We start from the raw sequence: 22,337 nt of genomic DNA on the forward strand, positions 1-22,337 counted from the left end.
ACAGCCTACCATCCGAGATGCGACCGTGTGTGTCACAGCACCGAAATAGAGGAGCTTATTTCTTTACATCAGTCTCCAGCCTGCTATAAATATTCCAAAGCTCTCTGTTCTCTCTCTCTTTTTTATTTTCTGCTGCTTTCTGTTTTCCCTCCCCCCTCTCCTTGTCTCCCCCTCTCTCTGTATATCCATTTTTTCCCTCCACACACTGCCTCCCACATCTCTCCTTTTCCCTCTGCTCTTGTCGTATATAATGTAGAGAAATGTGTGTCATCTGTCTTAAAAGAGACAGATAGTGGTGAGCGGTGGAACCAAAAAACGCTCATGTGCTGCATAACGTTTCTGAGCCTATAGTCCCCCCCCCCCCCCCCCCCCCCCCCCCCATCTGAGTCCTGCAGGGCTATTCAGTGAGCTAACAGTGATTTTATTATCACGTCACAAACCTCCTCCTTCCCTTCCTTACTTAACTAGCCCAACAGATTTCCAGCAATTGAAGCCATTAATCCCACTCTGATGTTTGATTCAAAAACAGGAACATGTATAAGATAAATAGAGAGGCCAAGCTGATTAAATTTAAAGCAACTGTCAGTTTTTTTTTTTTTTTTTTTTTTGCTGTGTAGTGGGTGCAGTGCCCACACTGCCTAACCTATCAGTGTGGGAAGTAAAACGTGCCACCTATGAAGTCAGCAGTCCCCAACCCCCACCCTGAACACATGTTCAACATCCTCTGGGCACACAGGCTGAGCAGTACACCGAGACACAGCTGAGAATTAGAGAGAGGCAGGGAGAGAGGGAGAGAGAGAGAGAGAGAGAGAGAGAGAGAGAGAGAGAGAGAGAGAGAGAGAGAGAGAGAGAGAGAGGGAGAGAGAGAGAGAGAGAGAGAGAGAGAGAGAGGGAGCAGTGAAGTGGAAATATGGGTGAGCATCAGAGAAAGACAGAAATAGAGCAATAAAGCAGTGAATTAGACAGAGAGGAGGAGGAGGAGGAGAATACAGTCTTTCACTGAGGAGGCGATGCTTCGTGGAGACAAGGTTATTCTCCCTCCATAAGCAGGAAGCGCCTGTCGTGTGTGTGTGTGTGCGTGCGTGTGTGTGGATGCGAGAGCCTCATGGATTTGCTGCCGTCTTGAGTCTCGGTGTTGGGGATTCATCGCATCCCCAAAAAAAACAACAACAACTGCAGACTGGAGGATGCGACCGCGGCTATAGGGTGCTAGGATCCATGTGGGCCCGGTGACGTATGCGCTCCCCCTCCGTGGCTACCTTCTTCGTCACGAGGATGGCTCCGGCGGCACTGACCCAGATTGTGGAGTCTCTCCGGCTCTCCGCGGCGCGCCGCTCCTCCTCCTCCGGTGGTCCGTGAACGTGATGCGCGCGAGGAATGCTGCACACCTCCGCGTGGACCCGCTCACCCAGCCTTGCCTGCCTGCCTGCCCGCCGCCTCTCCTGACACCTGTCTCCGTGGATACGACGCAGCCGCTGGCGGGGTAAGGATGCCGAGCTCTGACTCGGATGTCAGGCTGATGGGTCGTGTGTGTGTGTGTGTGTGTGTGTGTGTGTGTGTGTGTGTGTGTGTGTGTGTGTTTTGTGCACGTGCCTGCGTGTTGTGTATGAATACAATTACAAAATCACAACCATCCATGTTCGATTTGTGTCAGGGCCTGCAGCCCTCTGGGACACAGAGACGTGGGGGAATATTAGGGTTCCCATAATGTGGCTGTGATGATGCCATATTGTGTGCATGCACTATGCAGACTAGCTCATATATAATGAATGACCGAGGAGATATCATGGGGAGCAACAAGTAACTGCGCCTCCCCCCCAAAGTACAGAGTAAAGTAGGCTATATAGTACAGACAGAGAAGACCTGAATAAAACATTTATTAAAGTCCTTTTTGGTTTCTGAAAGCATTCGGCTTTGTTCTGACATGGTCATGGGGGGGAATGTGTTCCTACAAACTGAGGAAGATAACAGCAATTTCCCTCAACTGGAGCCCATCTGAAGTCTAATGAAGACAAACACAATCCAGGCACTTCCTTCCTTCTCAGTCTGGTCAGTAGAGTTGAGACCAGGCCATCTTAATTCATCTTTATCGAATCTAGCGATTGTAAAGAAGTCAATAAGACACATCACAGATCAAGCACGTCTGGGACCACAACACAGTTTCTAGTGGGTCTCTTGACCAGAAGTCAATCGGTTCACAAATTACACACATAGATGCTGGATTTAATCCTTTTTCTTTAATTCTAAATATCACATATGTTCCCTTGGGCGCTGATTTAGTCATTTAGGTTTTATTTAACTCAATAAAAGTCTGCTTGTTTTATTTCTGTTGCTCATTATCATCATTGTCATCCCACCACATCTGAGATCAGCGTTTGTAGTTGTTATAAACTCTTACTGTTAATTCAAAGTTGGAGTGGCTTCAGAAAGTTGCAGAAATGAAGCACGTGAACATCTGGAACGGGTCAGAAGTTCTGCTTTCAGCGTTGTTGAGAACCAAGGTCTGGCTGCTGGTTCTACCAAGTGTGGCGTTGATTGGATGAACAGTTCTCTTCTCGAGATATGCGATTCCCCTAATATTATGCTGGCACCTTTGGGCGAAATGGTACCAACTGTGTCATGATCACTCAGACATAATATAAACACACGTACACTAAATATTTTTGCAATAGCACAAAGTGTACAGGAGATATGACATTGTTTGTACTATAAGCCCTGTCCACTTTGAGCTTTCAGGGCCAACTTTAGCTCATGGAACATCAGAAATCTAAAAAAAGGTACTTTTTCTGGCTTGGGGCAGAGATGATTTGGCAAAATTTGGAGCTGGAGTAATAAACAGCTGATGGAAAATGACATATGCCTACACATATCTGCACTATGGATAATGACTACTATGGTCCAAATGTCTAAATTGGCCAAAATATTCCTTCCCTGATCATGTCATGTCAAACATCGCTCCACTAAAGAATGATGTTACACAGCATCTCATGAAATGATCTATCTTTCATCTAAATAATGTGTAGTTGATTGACTTTTTCACGGTTTGTGAAGGTGGAGTGATAACGTCTCTCTAGTGAAGTTAACAGGAGAAGTGGCTCCACAGAAAAAACGTGTGAATAACAGTGAACAAAGAAAAGTGGACAACTAGGCCCCGTCCCTCACGGCGAAAAAGAACATATAAACAAAATCTGACCTGTCACATTATTATAATTGCTCCACTGACACGACAGTCAGTTTGAAGAATAAGGGTTTGTTAATTGTCATAATCATGCCTCTGTTTCTCCAGCGGGAGCCACGACTCCTCCTCAACATAGGACGACACGATATATATGACGATAGGGGTCGATTGCCTCATTCAAGGGGACGTCTGAGATGTATTATCATAGCAACAGGGCTGACCTGAGCTCGATGCAGAAAATGCCTTTAAACAGGAGTGGGTGTACAGTAGCTCAGGGCAAGGGGATGACCATTGTCTGTTGCTGCATCTATTCCATGTTTGGTGCATTGAAGCAGACAGTCTAATGCATTCGATTGGGAGGCTGGATGATTACATTGTGCAGCCACATAAAAGGGGTCAGCGGTAGCCTAAAGGTTAAAGAAAAGGCTTGGGGAGTGCTAAGTCTCTGGTCAGGACAACGTGGGTAAGTAGTGGCTAACGCTCTGTTTACGGAGCCATTTTGGAGAAGTCCTTGAACCTGCAGAAATCAATAGTTTTGAAATGAACATACATGGACTGGAGAGTCTACATGCCTATAGAGTGTCTATTGATATGCACAACAACCAATGCATTTCTAAATGTAAAAATAATATAGTCTATAATTGGAGGAAGTGGATTTGGACGGCCTTAAGTGTTCATTAAAGTGATCGTGAATCAAAAGGAGATGAAAATAGATATCAAAGGGGTCAGTTGTAGTTCATGGGAATTATCGGTGCAGCTATGAATATATTCTTTGCCTCTTTCAGCCCATTGCTTTCGTGTTAAGATATGCAAATGTACCGTATGTTCCTCTTATCATAGCTGTTTCTACTCATGCATGCTACCTGCCCAACACCAAATACAGCAGATAAACTCTGCAACTAGCTGGTGAAGAGAGTTGAGCATCTTAAAAGATAAACACCAAGATATTCTCTGTCATATTCAGAGCATTAATAAGGCATCATGGCGATTGAAGTCTCTCTCCCCTGTGTTTGTTTGTGTTGTAATCCGACAGCCAGAAGGACTGCGACTGCCTTTTAGTGCATGTGAGTGCATGTGGCTAAATCACGGCCGCCGCTCTGCACTACACATACGGCGGAAGCGTGGAGCCGACCCTTCGGTTCCCCCTCAGATCTAGGCTCTGTCAGCTTTGGTGGTTCTTTGCACTGTTGGCGATGTTAGCACTGTTAGCCGCCAGCCGCCAGCTCAGCCGTCTCCATGTCGAGAGCTGTGTGGAGGCACTAGAGAGGCTCTGAATTTTGCATCGGTCCAGACCAACGCTTAAATGATTGCTTTTCCACTTGAACAGAGCTGGCGTTAATGTTATTAATAACACGCTCTTCTTACTGTGACAAGTGTTTGTTATGAAAACTGCCTGTGTTGTTTTTTCCCACTTGGAGAAAGAAGAGCTACACAGACATCTGCATTATTAAAGCTAACATAGTAGCAAAAAGTTGCCTATGACTCATCCAGCAAACACAGATACAAATTGGATTAATTTGGAGTTGGATCTCTGGTATCTGATAAATATTAGTCAAATATTCTCTCCCCTTTTACTCAGTTTTGGTTTTAGTTTTATAATAATATCTGGCTCTTTATCTGCTAAATGCTACATGATGTTTACATAACGTTACCAGTTGGTGCCTAACTTCGTTGTTTGCTGCAAAGGGCTGTCTGTTTGATGTGAGACTGAACCATTCAGGGTATCTGTGGGTTATAAAACCCAAGTGTTATGCTAAATAGCTTGATGGTTGATTGTTAGAATAGATATCCTTAAGCTAAATTACTCTGACTAGTTGAAGTCGGTGCGCTCAGCGGGGGAAAGCTGAATCATTCCCTGAATAAATTGAATTTCACATTAAAGAAAGGAATCTGTAATAAATAGCTCTTCGTCAAACATTGAACCCGACTGTCCCACGAAGATTTGCTGCAGAACCAGATGAGAGACCGGGAACGACAGAACAGCACTGCAGTGTTAGAACCTTTCCAACATCAAGGACGCATAAAAAAATAGCCCTGCGCTAAAAATATTGTATCCAAGGACTATTTGTGGAATGAAAGGAAAGAGGGATGCATAACATTTCCATGTTTATCAGGTAAATTAAAGCCTTCTCAAAGAGTGGACTGCATTAGATGGGTCTAATTGGATTCATTTATGAGGTTGTTATTTTTGTTTTTATGGACATGTCAGTGTTTCTCCATTGACTAAAAGCTAAAGGGGGTGTTTTAAAACAAACGATATGACTTGGACCAGTCTATCACCTCAATGGTTGCTCATGATGTTTACTAATTTCAGTTTTAACATTTTTTGTAAGTTAGTTTTATTAGTTTTTTCGTATTTTAACTGCTTGGCTTGACAGATGTTATTACAGAGTGGTATTTGTGTGCTGCTTAACTTACTGTATTATTTATCCTGTCCTTACAGCCATACTAATGGAACAGGTCTAGGGATGGCAATGTTGGTCCACCACTTTGTTCCAGACTATTTCCAGGAGATTTTATGCAGACATTCGTGGTCCCCACAGGATGAAGCCTGCTGACTTTTGTTATCGCTGACTTTTTCCTCTAGCGCCATGATAATGTTGACGTTTGTAAACCGACATGTCTTGACAATTAGCGGATGGATTTCCATGACATTTGCTTCAGATATTCCAGCCCCCCAGAGGACATATTCTAATGCTTTTGCTGATGACTTTCACACTTATTTAGAGAAATAACATCTACTTTGTGGATTGGCACCGAATTTTGTACACATTTCTAGTTCATGTGGATGAATTTTACTGACTTGATCCCCTGACTTTTCCTTTTGCGCTGGGAATATTAGGGAAGTCTTGTTGTGGTTGCACCTGTGCCAGCAGTGCAAGGTGCAAAAATCGGATCATCTTTTTGTATAATCCATGATCACGGAAAAGAATCATCTCTGTTTGAAGTTACAATTAGGCATGAGGTCTCCTGGAGGTTTAATCTTGAGCTAAAGGCACAGATTGGGTTGATAAGCATATTTTTATGTTGATGGTTTTGCTTGCTTATCCAAAAAGAGACGACCCAAAACTCTGAATGAAGTTCACAAGGAGTCGTCGATTCTTATTGTTAATGTTATGCTTGTAGATGCCATACTCAAATACAGCGGGGATCACAATGAAATACATCAAGCAAGCACTGCCATTTACATTTTTTTTTGTCATTCACAATGTCATTTTTTTCTAAACTGCACTGAAGGGAATCTGTGAAAGCTGTTCATTCTCCAAGTGTGCTCGGTGTAAATTGTTCACTGTTAAAGCTGCATTTCCTTCACTGCTCATATCCCAGTGTGAGTTCTACGTCACACGACTGGCTCGCCACGATATCAGCAGGATGTGATTTGGGGGGAGAAGTATGTATTCATTAAATACCCAGGGGGCAAAACCTCAGCAAGGTCCTGTCCTAATTCATTCCGACATCAATGCAAGTGGCTGAGCTGCTGCCTTGATTACACCAATTTACCCTCCCAGCCGCCCAACAGGAAGACGTGTAATTACACTATTTACATTGGAGTGTTTTCCTCTCTTCAAGGTCCCCATGTAAGTACGCGCGCTAGCTTTGTTTTATTCTGCGAGTCATTGTGATGAAAACATTTTTTTACAATAAATGTCAAAGCGTTTGTTACGCTGATGTAGAGAAACACTCAGCCGACTCCAAGGACATGTGAGGGCTGGGATAAAAGCTGTGATGTGGACTGAACACTGTAGTCTAATGGACGGGAACTGCTCAGTGTAACTTTGGTTGTTAAAATCAAATCAGATTACAGTCAAAACAACAAAATACTGCAAAGATGACTCATCCATTTATTTTGACTGTGGACAACAGTGCTAAATAGCTATAAAGCTATGAGCCATCCTGCTTTACAGATGAGATAAAGTATTTGCGTTAAACAGATAATGTTGCTGGTCAGGATATTTATTTTCACGTCCGCCAAAGAGTTTGATTTGTTTATCAGGCCTGATTTTCTTGAAACTTGCCCAAAATGTGTATCATGGACCAATTTAGAAATCTTTAAAGCTCAATGCACTATTACTTACAAAAAGAAAAGACAAGACGACTTCATGGGCATGAACACAGTCCTCTGCCAAAGCCAATCTGCTCCACCCTTTCACCAAGTATCAAGAAAATCCGTGTTTTGTTATCAATTTTCCGTAATCCCTCAAAAACATACAAATTATTTCGCTTTTTTGCTCTTTCTGTGAATGAGACGAGAAGATTAATATCCATCACATGACTCGTGTTAGCCTAGCTTAGCATAAAGACTGGAGGCCGGGGGAAAGACAATTTACCTACAAGCACCTCTAAAGCTCAAGTGTTTCTCTGCAGTATCCATGGTTACAGCACACACAGTAACAGTCTGATTGTGTGCTTCAAATATCACTGGAGACGATGGCCAGGAAATATAACGTTAGTCATTTCCTGCTAGTCCTCTTCTAGACATGTTCACATGTCACAGTGAAGCACAGCTGTAAAGAATATAATGAACGATGGCTGGGTTCCATTTAGCTGCTTCACTTTCAGGGTCCTTGAATTGCTCATGCTGGCTCACTTTCAGAGCGTCATGGTTTAGAGGGACACTTGAATAGAACAGAGGAGCCATCGCTAATGCTATTAGTATAACCTGCTTTTCCTACCCGGACAAAATATCTGCTGTGAAGATGTTTTCGTAGAATAATATTTTTCTACTGATGGATCTTTACCAGCTGCGACAGCGATGCTGGTGTTGTTGTGTCTTCACCTCGTAGATCTGTGTGTGAGTCATCATGGAAAGATCTTGTCCTGGAGACACCTTCCACTATGGCAGGAAGAAGCACAGAGGCAGTTTTGAGTACTTAGCGAGGTGTTTATTTGTCTGTGGACAGATTTTGTCAACGCCATAGCAGATCTGTGTGGATCAAGTTGAATTGACTGTGCCCGTTTTGGTGTAGCTGGTGTGATCCCATCACAAGACCGTCTCTAGTTCTGTTTGCTTGTGGTTTCTGTATTTGCAGCGTATTCTCTTCATGCTCCGTATTCACTGTCAAATCGGGGAATGTGTTTCCCACTTTGAACACATTTCCATTTCAATATTTTTGTAAAAAAGCAACTGCCAAATGCCCTAAATGTAAATGTAAATGTAAAACAACAAACACAATAAAATATAAATTTGATGACACATTGAGAAAAAGTAATGCAGATGTTTCGATCTCTGCGTGGAAGTCTTGATTTCACTCCCCAGTTGAGATGCATGAATGGATGAATCCTCCTACTGTTTGGTCATGGAAACAAAAACGGACCTAACTGTTGAAGTTAGTACACTGGTGAGATCTTGCCCTAAGAACGGCTTGTTACTGTCTATTAATAGAGGATGGAGTGAGAAGAATGGAGATCCTTCAGTGGCGTTTACAGTAGCCTGTTGTAGTTATACAGTGTCAGCGTGGATTTGACATTCTCATACATCCCCAGGGGACACATAGAGGTCGATCCGTAGAAATAAAAGATCTAAATGAGATATCTGCTATTTGAGGACTGAGACAGACTCTTTAATGATCCACGGAAACATAATGAGCAATTACATGGTTTTATTATACAAATCATTTTCCAAACGAGAAAAAAAACATCTTTTGAATGTTATTAAATTTGTATATTATGACTTTGGCTTTGTTTGACAGATTGGAAACACCGATTCATTGTTGTTTCACAGCAGGTTTAACAGACAACGTCACTCATTAATAAGCTTCAGGTGCTGGAGGCAGGTGCATCTCTCTCACAGTGTGGCTGTGAGGAGAACAGATGTATGTGAGGAGGCAGGTGATAAATGCAGACGATTACTGAGGGAAATGGATGAAGAGCTCCACCTGCTGGCTAACTACTGGGACCACACGTGTTTGAAAAGTACTTTTTCCTAAAAAAAATAGTGTTTATGTGTTTATATAAAACTGAGGTATGCTTATTATTGTGTATGAATGGTTTCCCTTTTCTTTTAATGTAATGCCTTATTTATATTTATATTTGTATGTGCATACATTTTGGAGAATTGTTAATAGGGACTGAAATAAATTACTGTTACTAATACTACGACCTTCACTGACAGTGTGTAGGACACTAATAACATTAACAATGGCTCCATTCCATTATGTGTCACCATGAGCCACGACAGTGAGCGCAAACGCATAATGACCCGACTGAAAATGCAACCATCATTTACATTATTAATCTCACCGGCACCTTTCCTGCTTTGATGAGGCAAAATAAAGAAAAACGCCCATTCTTGAGTTGGGAAACAACAAAACAGGAGCAACAGGTTTCTGATTTAAAAAAAGGCTTCAGTAGTTACATGGCTACTTTATGGGACAAAAAAACAGTGGATTAACTTGTTTTCTTTACAAGAAAAAATTAACTATTGAACTGCATCTAAACCTCCTTTGCCTGTAAATATTAGACATTAAAGGATAATGTATAAATGTGCTTGAGATCCTATTTTTTCTTGTCTGTTTTCTCTTTTCTTTTGCCTTCTCTGTTGGCCTGTTTAGACTGATATAATGTTGTCTTGAGCATTGAAATGAAGAAAAAGAAAAAAAGAGCCACTGGTTTCAACCTCATTAGGCATTCAAGATTCAAAGCAGGAGCGAACAACAGGTGGATGTTCATTCCTGGTAGTAACCGACAAACATCACTAGATGGCAGTGCTGATTCACACATCACATGCTTTAGGTCCCTCAATGTTTTATTTTTTTTACATCAATGTTTTATTTGATTGAATGCTTTTGTCCTTCCGTTCGCATGTCATGAATGAAAGTACTCAACGTATTTTGTATCAGCTTAAGCACAAACCTCCTACTTGTCACTGTGTTTACATGTCCTTCTGGGTATAGAAGGACACACGAATGAGGGAAAACCAGATAATACATTCAATAACTGTATTCAGAGGTTGTTTGAAATTACAGAGAGGCGGTATGAATTCAGGGGAATAGGCATGTTAACAAAATAAGGCAAGGACAAATAATAAAGGATAGATGTATAACCCGTGGCAAGGAATTGAAAATGTATATTCACTTTGCAAAATAAGTTTAAAAATAAGGTGTTAAACATATAATACAGGTATGTCACTGTATGAAACAGGACGGTGTTTCGTTCCTGTGCTGCAGCACCGGAGGAGTACTGATTCACTGAGTCACAAACCTGTAGCTCGAGGCGTGTGCCAGAGCAGGCTGATTATTTCTGGAATAGACCGGGAGGCATTGTCATTTTGATTGGCAATTCTGCTGGCCTCTTCATATCCCTCCTATGTGAGACACTAAAGGTATAAATCCCCATTAAAGTGAGGTAAAGAGTCTTTCTTAGAGATGCATTAAAAACACTTTACTATATGCAGGGTTATCAGGGTCACTGAGTCATCAATTCACATTTACTGTCTTCAAAACGAGAACAGACCACAAAAAACATTTGGTGTTGAATAATATTCAGAGCGGTAAACACCCAAAGGACCAGCCAGAAGGTAATACAGTCACTATGACACCTAAACCTTCAGCAGTATGAGGTCATTCTTGATTTTTTTGAAGTATTTGGCTCCAAAATGACATTTTACCCCCCAAGGCCTTGTTTAAATGTCAGTAAGGAGGAGGGAGTTTGACTAACTCACAACCTGTCAGCTGTGGGGAAAACATCTCTGGACACTAATTCAAAAGTACCGTGTGTTGGGTGGTGTGAGGACCCGTCCTGCTCTCCTCCAAACTGTTGTCTGATACGAGGAGGGGAAGGGAAGTGAGCAGATGCACTGTATCTTTCAGTGGGATTATGATATGCAAGATTAACAACAAATGTACTGTGTTTACCCCCCCTGCAGCTACGCCACCAAGACTGATCGATAGCAATAATCCCCAGCTGAAGAACAAACAGCATCTGGGCGTGGAGAGAAGGGAGGAGGCGAAACCTCGGCAGTGTGGGGGCGGCAGATGGTGACACTGCAGCAGCACTTCTCCAGGTAGCACCCTCACCAGGTTTCTAAACGGCAAATACCAACGCTGGTGTATGAGAGCTTAAAGGGCAGCTCAATCAGTTTCACACGTCAGAGTCCGAGGGAGGCGAGTCCGTTGTGTAAAGCTTCTTGTGGCTCCAGTGGGAGATTCACAGACAATTTTGATGGAGCTGAAGACGATAATGGTGTGGAGTTTACCCATGTGAGCTTATCGGACCTCTGTAGCACCTCATCTCTTTGCTGCTACACACATTACACATCAGAAAGTCAGAGCTGTTGGCAGTCCAGTTGCTTAGTGGGGATGTAGATGGCTGGTTTTGACAAGGAAGAAGGAGGCACGGAATTATTTGCATTGATTTTGATATTTTATATTTAGCTGTCCATCATGAATCCAACAATGTTGCGAGAGTGTGATGCAAAATTAGTTGACCCTTTTATCAAATAAGATGATGAAATCAGATATAACCCAGCCCAGCTCAGAGGTCTATAACAAAAACAGGGAGACCAAGAGAGCCAGCTACTAAAAACCACATGAGTAAAGAAACAGAACCAACTACAACACAAAACTGTGTCATGGTAGTGGGAAGAAAGGATCTCCTGCAGAGGGAGAGGAGCTGCCAAATTGAGGAGTATTTATAGAGACAGCACACGGCATCTCAGGTGTGGCTCATGCAGCTGATGAACTTCCTTTCAGCACCTGGAACAGACAACTTGACACACATCACGGGGACACCTAGTGCACGGGAGGAGGAGGGGCGTCACAAATGAATAAAATAGTGACAAGGGGAGTAGCTGTGGAGCAGGAGGGTCTGGGTTTGAACCTCGGTTCCTTCTGTGTGGATTTAGCTGTTTTCCGTGTGTTAGTGTGGCTTTTCTCTTGGTTCTCCAGAAACAGTCGAGTTAGGCTAACTGTCTCTAAATATGAATGTGCAAATGGTTGTCTGTCTCTACTGCTGTGTTAAGACTGAAAGAAAATGTGGATTAAGAGTAACTCTATTGGTACCATCCTCAACTTTTGCTAATGGAAATATGAAAATAGCTGTTCTAATATGTAACAAATGTAAATGAAGTGTCCATGTCACATGGCCAGGGCGTACCCTGCACCTCTTGCCCGATGCCAGCTGAGATCGGCTTCAGCCCCCTGGGCAACTGAAAAGGATAGGCGATTACAGATAATGGCTGGCTAGATATTGATCAGCGTACATGTGGTTATCAAAGCATTGTGAACAATGTGCTCCAGGCCAGATAAACTACAGTGTAATATAATCATAAACTTGTAAGTGTGCCCTGGTGACCCTCCTGCAAAGTTTCTGTTCTCTGCCAAAGGCATTTCTGAACCTCAATTTCTGGCTGCTTATTGCCCAACGTATGCACTAATTTAACTACGCCGCTATCTGCCAAGTTATCGGTGTATCTATATTACACGGCTCTGGGCAACAGCAGTAGAAAAAAAGCTGCATCAACGCATTTTCTGAAACAAACAGGAGATTTTTCAGAACTAACCTGAGAATTATCCATTCAGCTTGAGTTACATGCACTTTCAGAAACCTTGATGCCTCAGATACTGAGAGATTTCATCTGTTTGGTGTCAGTTTAGAGCTGACTGCTTACCGTTGCTTTTGACTCTGCTGATCTGTGCCTTTGGTCACCATCACGTGTGAAATGTCATCATAAGTTTATTTAAAGTTTCATAAATACATTTATTAGAACAAACTTCTAGACACCAGTTCTATTTCTAGCACATTGTATACTTTTAGCTCTGTTTTTGGTCTCCACCAACTCCACAAACGCCAGTAAATGCACCACTTTGTTGCAAGATGGTTGCATACATACCTTGGTAGATTAAAAGTCACTACCCATCATCTCTATGTAATTATATATGGGCCTAGATGCTCTGCTGCTACAATAAACTTTTTAAACTTGAGTTGTCTCACTGAACTCGATGAAAAACCATCGAACCAAGCAACAAACACAATGCGTGGCACGAATCCATCAAAGGCCAAACACCAAATGTGATGCTGGGCTTCTGTGGTAACATCCAACGTTGTCTACGTGAGAGCCCACTTCATGTAGAGATCTGTCTTTGAAAGGAAACAATCTGACACTAAAAAAGCTGATATGAAGCGTCGGCCTGCTGTGTCCCCTACTTATTGATCTCCCCTCCCAGCACGCCGTAAAGGGAAATAATAACCAAACATTATGTCCAGCCAACTGTTAGGCTGCTGACGGCCCCTCATGATCCAAGTTCGATCCCATCTGCATATGCTCAGCGAGGTGTGAGATTAGGCCGGTGATTTGTGACTGTAAGTTAATTCACCGCTGCCCTGCTGATCTGAACGCTGCCCAATATTTAGGGTTTATTTTCCTGCCCTTGCTACTGATTTCAGGGGGATGTGTTAGTCATGGAGCATAACCTAAGACATCACTATCTCCTTCATCATAATATAGATTAGTGTTTGCTTACTCTGTATTTGTTTCGTACGGCTGGCTTTAAATCATAGTTTAACTTTAATTAATGTTGCACCAAACTTTAGAACTATAGCTAACATTTAAGAAAGATTACATTTTTTATCAGTTTAGATTTTTACTTCTGTTGCATCAAAACTTTAAATCTTTAAAAACTATTTAACTATTTAAACTAACACTCGAGGAGGTTTAACTTTTAAAAGGGCTGCCTTTTTTGGGGGGTTAATTGAGCAAAATAAGCAAGTTAAGGGACAGACTCTCAACCCAGGGGAGTTTTAGGTTGCTGCTGCTGAATTTCTCTCAAACATTTCGGTTCAGGAAGTAAGGGCCCTTTTTTGTTAACCATTTTAGTGTCAGTGTGTGAAAAATGGGTTCAATATTTACTTTGGTGACTATGGGCCAAACTAATCCGTCACAATCTGTATTCAGTTCTTCATTCCGTATTGTTCACTTCTCCCACTGGGGTTAAAATCTTAAAAGTGAATACTTAAAGGGGTATTTAATGCCTTTAATGGGGACGTGATCTCCTCCTATGTGTCTCCAGTGTGTGATATAACCTTCCCCTTTGATACTGTCTGTTGTACTTATCAAAAAGTTAAAATATCAAACTAATTAAAGCAACCTAAATGGCATGTATCTCTTATGATATATATTTCTGGTTCATTTAATCTTTAATCGTTACATGCAGTGTCTCATCCAACGCAGCCTTTTTAAGTCAGTCAGCACGCTGATGAAATTTGCTGGTGATATTTCTTGAAACGCTCACCCCTAAGGAGCCTTAAGTGGTGCTGGCGAAGCTCTGGGGGATCCTTTGTGCCTCATGATTTATTTAAGGGACAACTTTATCATTTAAATATTCCAAGATTTTAGATATGTTCCACATGAAAAGATCACAAAAAAACATTAAAATCATCTCAGAGTCATTTTGTCGGCGCACCATTTGAGATGCTGCTTATCTTTTTTTTTGCCTTGATTTTCTTTTTTTAATTTGACATCAAATGAGTTTAATGTAAAAACATTGTTCTTTTCATCTGCTCCTTTATCTCACACAAAGCGATTTTTAAATCATTGAATCATTATGAGAAGAAAAAAGAACATTTATTTTTTTAAGTACCTCCTTTAAAGAATCTTTAAACAATGTCCTCTTTGCGTATATTACATAAAGTACATTCTCTCTACACATTGTATCTCTGAATTACAGTACATTAATTAAACATGGGAAGTATAATATAATATACTCTGAAATACTTAAATGGAAAAAAAAAAGCAAATCACTTTTTCTGTTCTTTGTTTGATTGTTAATAATCTACATTTCCAGTGGCCTTATATGCAGGATGGAATACATGTATATATGAGTGCAATAAAGGATTTCATTTCCATATGCAGTTACAGTTGGATTAGCCTATATGTGGGAATCAGCACTCCTTTGTTTGATATCCACACATTCAGTGAATTACATAACCTTTGTCTGTAAGGCTTCAATATTTAAATACACCTTAATGCATCAGTGTGCTGTTAATAGACAGGCATGAAACCCATTTAGAAGAATAGCTGCGGTGGTCCTCTCCATACAGCTTGTGCTTGGTTCAGTTGTCATGAAAGTGGGGAAAGGGGTCACTTTACTGAGGAAACTGGGCCGGTCATTCATACGTTGTTGTGCGTGAAAAGTGCAGCCTATGGCAAAATGTCACGGAGCAGCAGAAACCCGGAAGGGCTCATTTCCATTTAAGACAAATATACATATTGTGAAAACATGCATGGGTGAACATGTGTGGAGATAATATATATATACAGCATGTATTCTGTGTGTGCTTCATAATACATGTTACGTAGAGAGCTTCCATTTGTAAAAAGCAGAATGTACCAAAATAATGCTTGGAATTTATCAATTAAAGATACCCCATGAAAACAAAAAACACAACTTAATGAAATAGGCTTTTCAGGAGTCCAGACAGATGTACTTCACATTTTAAATTGAGTTTATTGTACCTACATGGGCTGAAGTACAGGCTTATAAACATTCAAGATTCAAAGAGTTTGTTATCATTTTAAATTGAGTCTATTGTAGCTACATGGGCTGAAGTACAGGCTTATAAACATTCAAGATTCAAAGAGTTTGTTATCATTTTAAATTGAGTCTATTGTAGCTACATGGGCTGAAGTACAGGCTTATAAACATTCAAGATACAAAGAGTTTGATAGAATTTTAAATTGAGTCTATTTTAGCTACATGGGTTGAAGTACAGGCTTATAAACATTCAAGATACAAAGAGTTTGATAGAATTTTAAATTGAGTCTATTTTAGCTACATGGGTTGAAGTACAGGCTTATAAACACTCAAGATTCAAAGAGTTTATTATCATAAGCACAGTAAATAAATCTGTTTCCCTGTACAATAAAATTATACGTTTGCCGTCCACAGAATTCCAATTAATGTAAAAGTTTAAACAATTAAACATGTTAGTTGCTGTTCTTCCATCATAATTATTAGTTTAAAGTAAAGATTTCTTTATTTTTGTGAAAAAAGTGTGTTTGCACATTCAGCATCATATGGTGTGAACTGTATTATTTCTAATGTAAAAAAAAGCACTTGGATCATGCAAGATCAACTGGAGTCCATTCTGAACTTCAGTCATGACGGACCAGGCATTGGTTGAGTGCAGTTAAACGTTAAATGATGAGCTACCTTTTTGATTTTAATGGTTTAAAATGAGCTTGTAAACAGTCTGTTCGTAGTTGTCGTCTCTCAGCTCCAGTCTTGCTTCTCCTGTAATCTGACTGTAAACACAAAGCAGCGAGCTCCACAGGAAGGGAAGTCTTGGCCTGTATATCCACCGACAATCACAGTTTTCTCGACGCAGCAAAAAGCCGTTATAAATCATGTGTTTCATAACTCAGTGGTGCTGTTATAGCGTTCTATCTGAAAGGGCCATTACCGTTTTCTTTGTCTTAAAGGGAAACTCCAACAGTTTTACATATAAAGGTCAATTTATCCAGCACCACAATGCAGCAGACAATTCCGTTTCTATCAGCACCGATTCTGCAATGAGGTTGAACACAGAGGGACAATCAGACCGCAGACGTCTCTGCTGCCAGACTGCAGTCATGAGACCGAGATGAGGAGCGAACGAGGCCTTGTTAGGTTAGAGCCAGACAGCTTGTTTTTCCTTCTTTCTGAGAGCACTCGGCTGCACATTATTCCCCCGCATGGTCCACGGGGAGACCGGGAGACCCACTTTCCCTTCAGTGCCCAATCACAAACAGAGTAATGACTAACTCTGAACTGAGGAAGCCGAGGACCCGTGTGGTTAGCCTCATTTCAAATGACCAACACCGGTGAGAGTCAGTCGGAAAGCAGCATGGAGTGAATGATTACGGAGTGGGGGGGAAAAAGTGGAGGCAGCGGATGAAATATTGCAGAGAATAACATGAATGTTGATAGGAGTCAGGTGGACTGGTGCGACTTCATGAGGTGCAAGCGTGATGAGCCAAAACCTTAAGGAGGGCTCTAGTGTTACCAGGAAATGATCCGTGTTGTATTGTGACAGCTGCGATTGATGATGAGGCTCAGATGCTGTGAAACATCACCAGGAGGATAATGCTACCCATCAGATTTTGTATCATATTTATTCATAAAGGACAAAAATCTATGTGATAATGTGTCCAGGGCAAAAAAATAAATGCATTTTGTGGAATTCCTCTTTAATGGTGAATTTAGAAACCAGTTGTATATTTACACATCCGGAGAAACATAATTGTTAATTTAAAGTTGTGTTTTTGGTGCAAAATGTACTCTCTTTTAGCTCTGTTTTGGTCTCCACCAACTCTGGCTCTTTAGTTGCTAAATGCTCCATTATCATTACCCATTATTCCCTACCTGTGTCTGTCTGCTGTTTGGTGCTGAGCAGGTAGCCTATAGTGAACTGTAGCTTTATCGAATGGTGAGTGAGCCAACCAGAAAAATGTTTGACTAAAAACAGAACATAAAAAAACCAAGCTGAATTACTCTATACAGCACCATACAGCTGATGGAAATGTCTGTTGGAAATCTTTTTGTAATGAATCCTAATAAGGCATCATGTAAGGAGTTTATTCAAACATTAAAATGCACCATTAAATAAACATTCACTGCAGCAGGGCCGACATGCTGCACGGGGCAAAATGTCACTGAGTACAACATCGTGGAAACTTGTCTATGAAGCAGCTCAGAGGGGAAAAAATTACAAAAACATGAGCTGAGACTAGACTGACACGGTGGAAGCCATTCGAGCAAATGTCAGCTGCAGTATTATCAGTGTTTTGACACCTTATTAATATGTGGAAGTATTGCATGTGGAAGGTTTTTACAGTCAACCTACCAAACAGTAGACGGACAAAGTTAGATACTAGCTCAACCACAGGAAAACAGAGCTAAAAGCAGTGTGAATGTTGGACTCATGTTCATCAAATACATGAAGACATGACACCATGTGTTTCTCCGTATCTGCTATATATTTCCCATATCAACCTTATGAGGCGATGATATGTCAATGAAGTGGTTACATTTTGTTTCCGCTGCCCAAAATACATGTATTACCCGTTAAAGCCACAGTGTCTGATGTTTTATGTAACACTTCTGCAGAAACATGTCGGTGTCAGGGAGTCAATTAAAATACTAAGCAGCCGACGCCTATTCTTTCCCAAATGATGAAATGTCTTCTTCAAAAGTGAAATGTCCCTTAGGCTAAAGGTTAACATGAGAACTTCCATCAACAGGTTCACACTCGCTCATCTTTGCACCTTTCCATCCAATTAGCAGCTTCATTACTGCAGTCACTGAGCCGGAAAAAGGACATCGTACTGCAGACGTTGTTCATTTCACCATTCCATGTTCACCTTGTCATAAGCTGTTACATGATCTGTCCTCACCATTTATAGAAATGCATCCACCTTTGTATGCGACGATACAGTATATGGTCAAATATTATTGGCTGAACCTTTTAAAATGGGTTTTAATTGATTCTCTAGCAACTCCTCCCATCCAGCCGGCTATTCTGAACACTTTGCCTGTTTGTCTTTTTGAACGCAGCATGGAGGAGACGGTACGGACGCTACTTCAGAACCAGGACTCGCTGGAGGGGCCCAAGGTGGACCCGCTGGACCTCATGAAAGCATACAAGGTACAAGAGGGACCTCCAGTCTCCAGCAGATATGTTTAAGTCCTTTGGTATCATTATGGTTTCATAACACCGATTTGTCTGGAAACTGAAAAAAGTTGAATATATATGTTTTTCTATTTTTCATCATCTAAATTGCACATATAACACTTAAGAGAACCCCTAGGGATGATTGGCCACTAGATATTGATCTCATCTTCCCTCGTCTTTCTCAGATGATGGCTTCATGTTTAACATTTATATGTCATATGTCAAGATTATATTGTAAGCGGCTGAATCATGTGTTCAGTGCTGCTCTTTCCATAAACACATTCAGCGAGAAGAAAACGTTACAATAACTCATCAGACGAATCCCTTGAATACGAGCAGGACAAGCTGGAGTCCTTCTTCTGGCCGCCTGTTGAAGGAAAGTCCAACAATCACTCGCATTATCCATAATTAAAGTTTCCCCCTCTTCACCACCAGCCACTTGTTAACGTTGCCTCTCTGCCATTCCACACTGTGCCAGAAGTTACGCCCAGCTTGTGTGAGCTTTTCAGCCATAGAGGCGGGTCTCACCAGGAGAACATCAGCTTTGGGCATTTGTTCACCTAAAACTACAGATAATATTGTTTTCCTTAGATGTGACCTCTCTTTGCTGTGCAGATAAGAATGTCCTCTCTTAGAGAAAAGACAGAAGTAGTGTGAGTAGTGTTGTGTCCTTCCCCTAAACACAGCCCATCTAGTTTTACTTTACAAAACATTACCAGGGGTCAAAAGAAGCTCAAAAAATGCTAATGGTCTATTTCGGAATAATATAATCGTTGATATTGGTATTTTAGAAGACACTGAGAAAAACACTTTGTGTAAATTTGCCAGTAAAAGCCAGAATTCTAATAATGGAAGAATCTCAAATAAGAATATGTGGAAGATTGGTATTTTGACTTTGCCCTGAGAATGGAGAGAGATTCAGCAATAACTGATTCATACTTAAAATGTAAAACACCCATTTTAATAAATCACTCTCCAATGAGGACGTGTTTAAATGGGCATCAGATATCATTTTAAACACAATTAAAGCAGGGATATCTGTCTGCATTTATCTGAGTGAATATTAGTGATTATTGCAGTATTTATTGTCCTCGGCTGCTTTAAACTGAATGAATAGCTTCGTCGGTTTGTTAAATCCCTGCGATCTGAAGCCAGCAGGACAAAGAACCAGGACAAGCCTCTGATTTGATTCTTACATGCGGAACCAGAGGACTCTCTATAACTCAGTATTTTCTGGAGATGCTGATTCTCGTTGTTGGGTGATGAGGTCAGAGATGTGACTGGCTGAGAGTGTATTTATTAATCAACACGTCTCGGATTCGTATTCCACTTCACCGAGCCCTTTTTTAAACTCTGTGCTGCTCCACATACGTGAAAAATCAGCAGGTGTGTTCGGTTTGTTCTTTGGCGCCGTAAACAACCCCACAGATCAGTGAAGCAAAGCTCAAAAAGGGCTGCAGAAGCTTCAAAGTAAGTGTTGATTCCCAGTGAGACTGACAGCACTGACAGTCACGTTACAGATGGGTATTTGATTCAGTGTTGCTTATAAAAGTATAATGGGTTCATGGACTTTGAAGTGGAGTGGGAGTTTTTATATATGCACTGTGTTGTTTATCACGATTTATTGCAAATATAACGGGAGCCCATGACGATGAAGAATTTATTTTTCATTTCTCTGTGACTTTAAGGCATGCATATCTTTGAGCCTCTCTGTGTGTGTGTGTGTGTGTGTGTGTGTGTGTCAGGATAAACTCTTGGAGGAAATGTGGAAGCAGCAGGACAGTTTGGAAGCTCCCATCGCCACGGCAGCAGGGCTGGCTGCCTCGCCGGAGGCCGGGGGCGGAGGGTCAGAGGAAAACTCAAAGGACGGCAATCCCCTGCTAGCGCGACTCCGAGCCCTGGAGGTAAAGTGGATTGCATGGTCCACTCCCCCCCCCCCAACTGTTCCCCATTTACCCACCACTTCCCCTTCCTTTCCCCCCATCCATGATCAATATATTGAGAGAATCACATCTTTTATTCAGATGTGTTTTATTCGAGACTTGGTATAATTGGGCAGCTCAAGGACAGCACACTGGTTACATTATATCTGTGTTTTTAATAAAAGATTTTGTTGTTTCTATTTAGGAAGGATTAGACGATAGGTCGGGTTGTAAAATAGATGATAAATTGGCACTTTTTCTCACATTCACGCTGCATCTAAGTGCTGCAAATTGTGGCTTGTGGAGCAAATCTGGACCTCCATTAAAATGATTTTTTTGTCCACTCAGTAAAATCATTCTTTTCCTTAATGGCCTTAATCACCTTCAGTCATGCCCCTGTGCTAAAGCTTCGAATTGCTATTTTGGTTGTGTCCAGGAAATAACCTGCTAGGTTATTTTAAATAATCATATTGTGCATAAAAACAATTCAAAAGCTACAGAAGTTAACTACATAATGAAGTAGCATGAAGTTTTAAAATGAATGTCTGAACCAGATGATCATTAACCAGTCATCAGAGCAGTCTGCGTAGCTTCATTAGAAAATACCAGCCAGCCATGCAGGTGAGAAACAAGTTCAATCAGTGTTTCATCTTTAGAAATGAGATCACAGAAAATGAGACCCCATTAAGCTGGAGAGAGGTCCAAAGGGTGAGGCAAGACAGGACCAAGAAGTTATTCAAATCAGGAGGCGATAATTAAAACCCTGACAGAGTAGTTAACGTCTGCAGCCAGTGTTCCAGTGAATGTACAGAGTCTCTGTCACTCGCTCCCTTGCTAGAGGAAATAGGATTCTCCACTCTGTGAGAGGTGTCGCGGCTATTATCGATCACATTTTAGAATCTACTGCAAGGCAAAGCCTAAAGGTCAAATCCACCTAAAAACAGAACTCACTTTTCTACTTCTGCTTTGCATGTCTTCGATTTTACTGGATGTGATTATTCAGGTTGTTTTTACCCTAATTTTCCATGTGTTTGAGTCTAATTGAGTAATGGCAAGAATTCCTGAAAGTGGTCTGATTGAGGGGGAGATCTGATGGACACACATAGTCTATTCATATATATAATATTTTATGTTATACAGATATTCAGATTAAGATGACACTTCTACTAGAGCCGGAATAATAAATAGATCAAGCGAAAGGTAAAAAAAAAAAAGGGTAATTTTCTGTGTGGTGCTCTCCATAATGCTATCAGAACGTTGAAGTCAAAAGCAATCTGGCAAAAACAAACACTTTTAGTGAACATAAAGTCACATTGACCCTGTGTCTGTTTCGGGGCCGCCCCTTACAGCGTTCTCCTCGATATTGGACCAAATCTGTCGTCCCCTTTAGTCACTTAGAGAATTAAAACAGGTAGATCCGCACACCAAATAGCTCCCGTTTAAGGATTTCTTCACAGTAACGCTTCGAGCATGAGGCTCTTCTTCAGACGTCTGAGTCTGACGAAGTCTGAACTTGCTTAACCCTGAAATAAGTTTAAATAAATTATTGTTATTAGTGGTGTTAAGTAGGCGGTGAGAGGGAAGGTTAA

General features: G+C 41.2%; 1 protein-coding gene across 2 annotated transcripts in view; it reads left to right on the forward strand.

Annotated features, from left to right (window-relative positions):
• Positions 1-896: 896 nt before the first annotated feature.
• LOC311021674 (nck-associated protein 5-like) overlaps positions 897-22,337 on the forward strand; it is a 54,242-nt gene continuing 32,801 nt past the window's right edge. Inside the window, exons 1-4 of one of the 2 annotated variants that reach the window (XM_084022383.1) lie at positions 897-1,483; positions 11,043-11,180; positions 18,709-18,799; positions 20,572-20,730. In XM_084022383.1, coding sequence (XP_083878509.1) covers positions 11,152-11,180; positions 18,709-18,799; positions 20,572-20,730 — 279 coding nt within the window. In that variant the 5' untranslated portion in view covers positions 897-1,483; positions 11,043-11,151. The remainder of the gene's footprint in view (positions 1,484-11,042; positions 11,181-18,708; positions 18,800-20,571; positions 20,731-22,337) is intronic. The other variant, XM_084022382.1, reaches the window with a different exon arrangement.

Source organism: Eutrigla gurnardus (genome assembly GCF_963514095.1).
Source record: "Eutrigla gurnardus genome assembly, chromosome: 12".
Classification (NCBI taxonomy): Eukaryota; Metazoa; Chordata; class Actinopteri; order Perciformes; family Triglidae; genus Eutrigla; species Eutrigla gurnardus.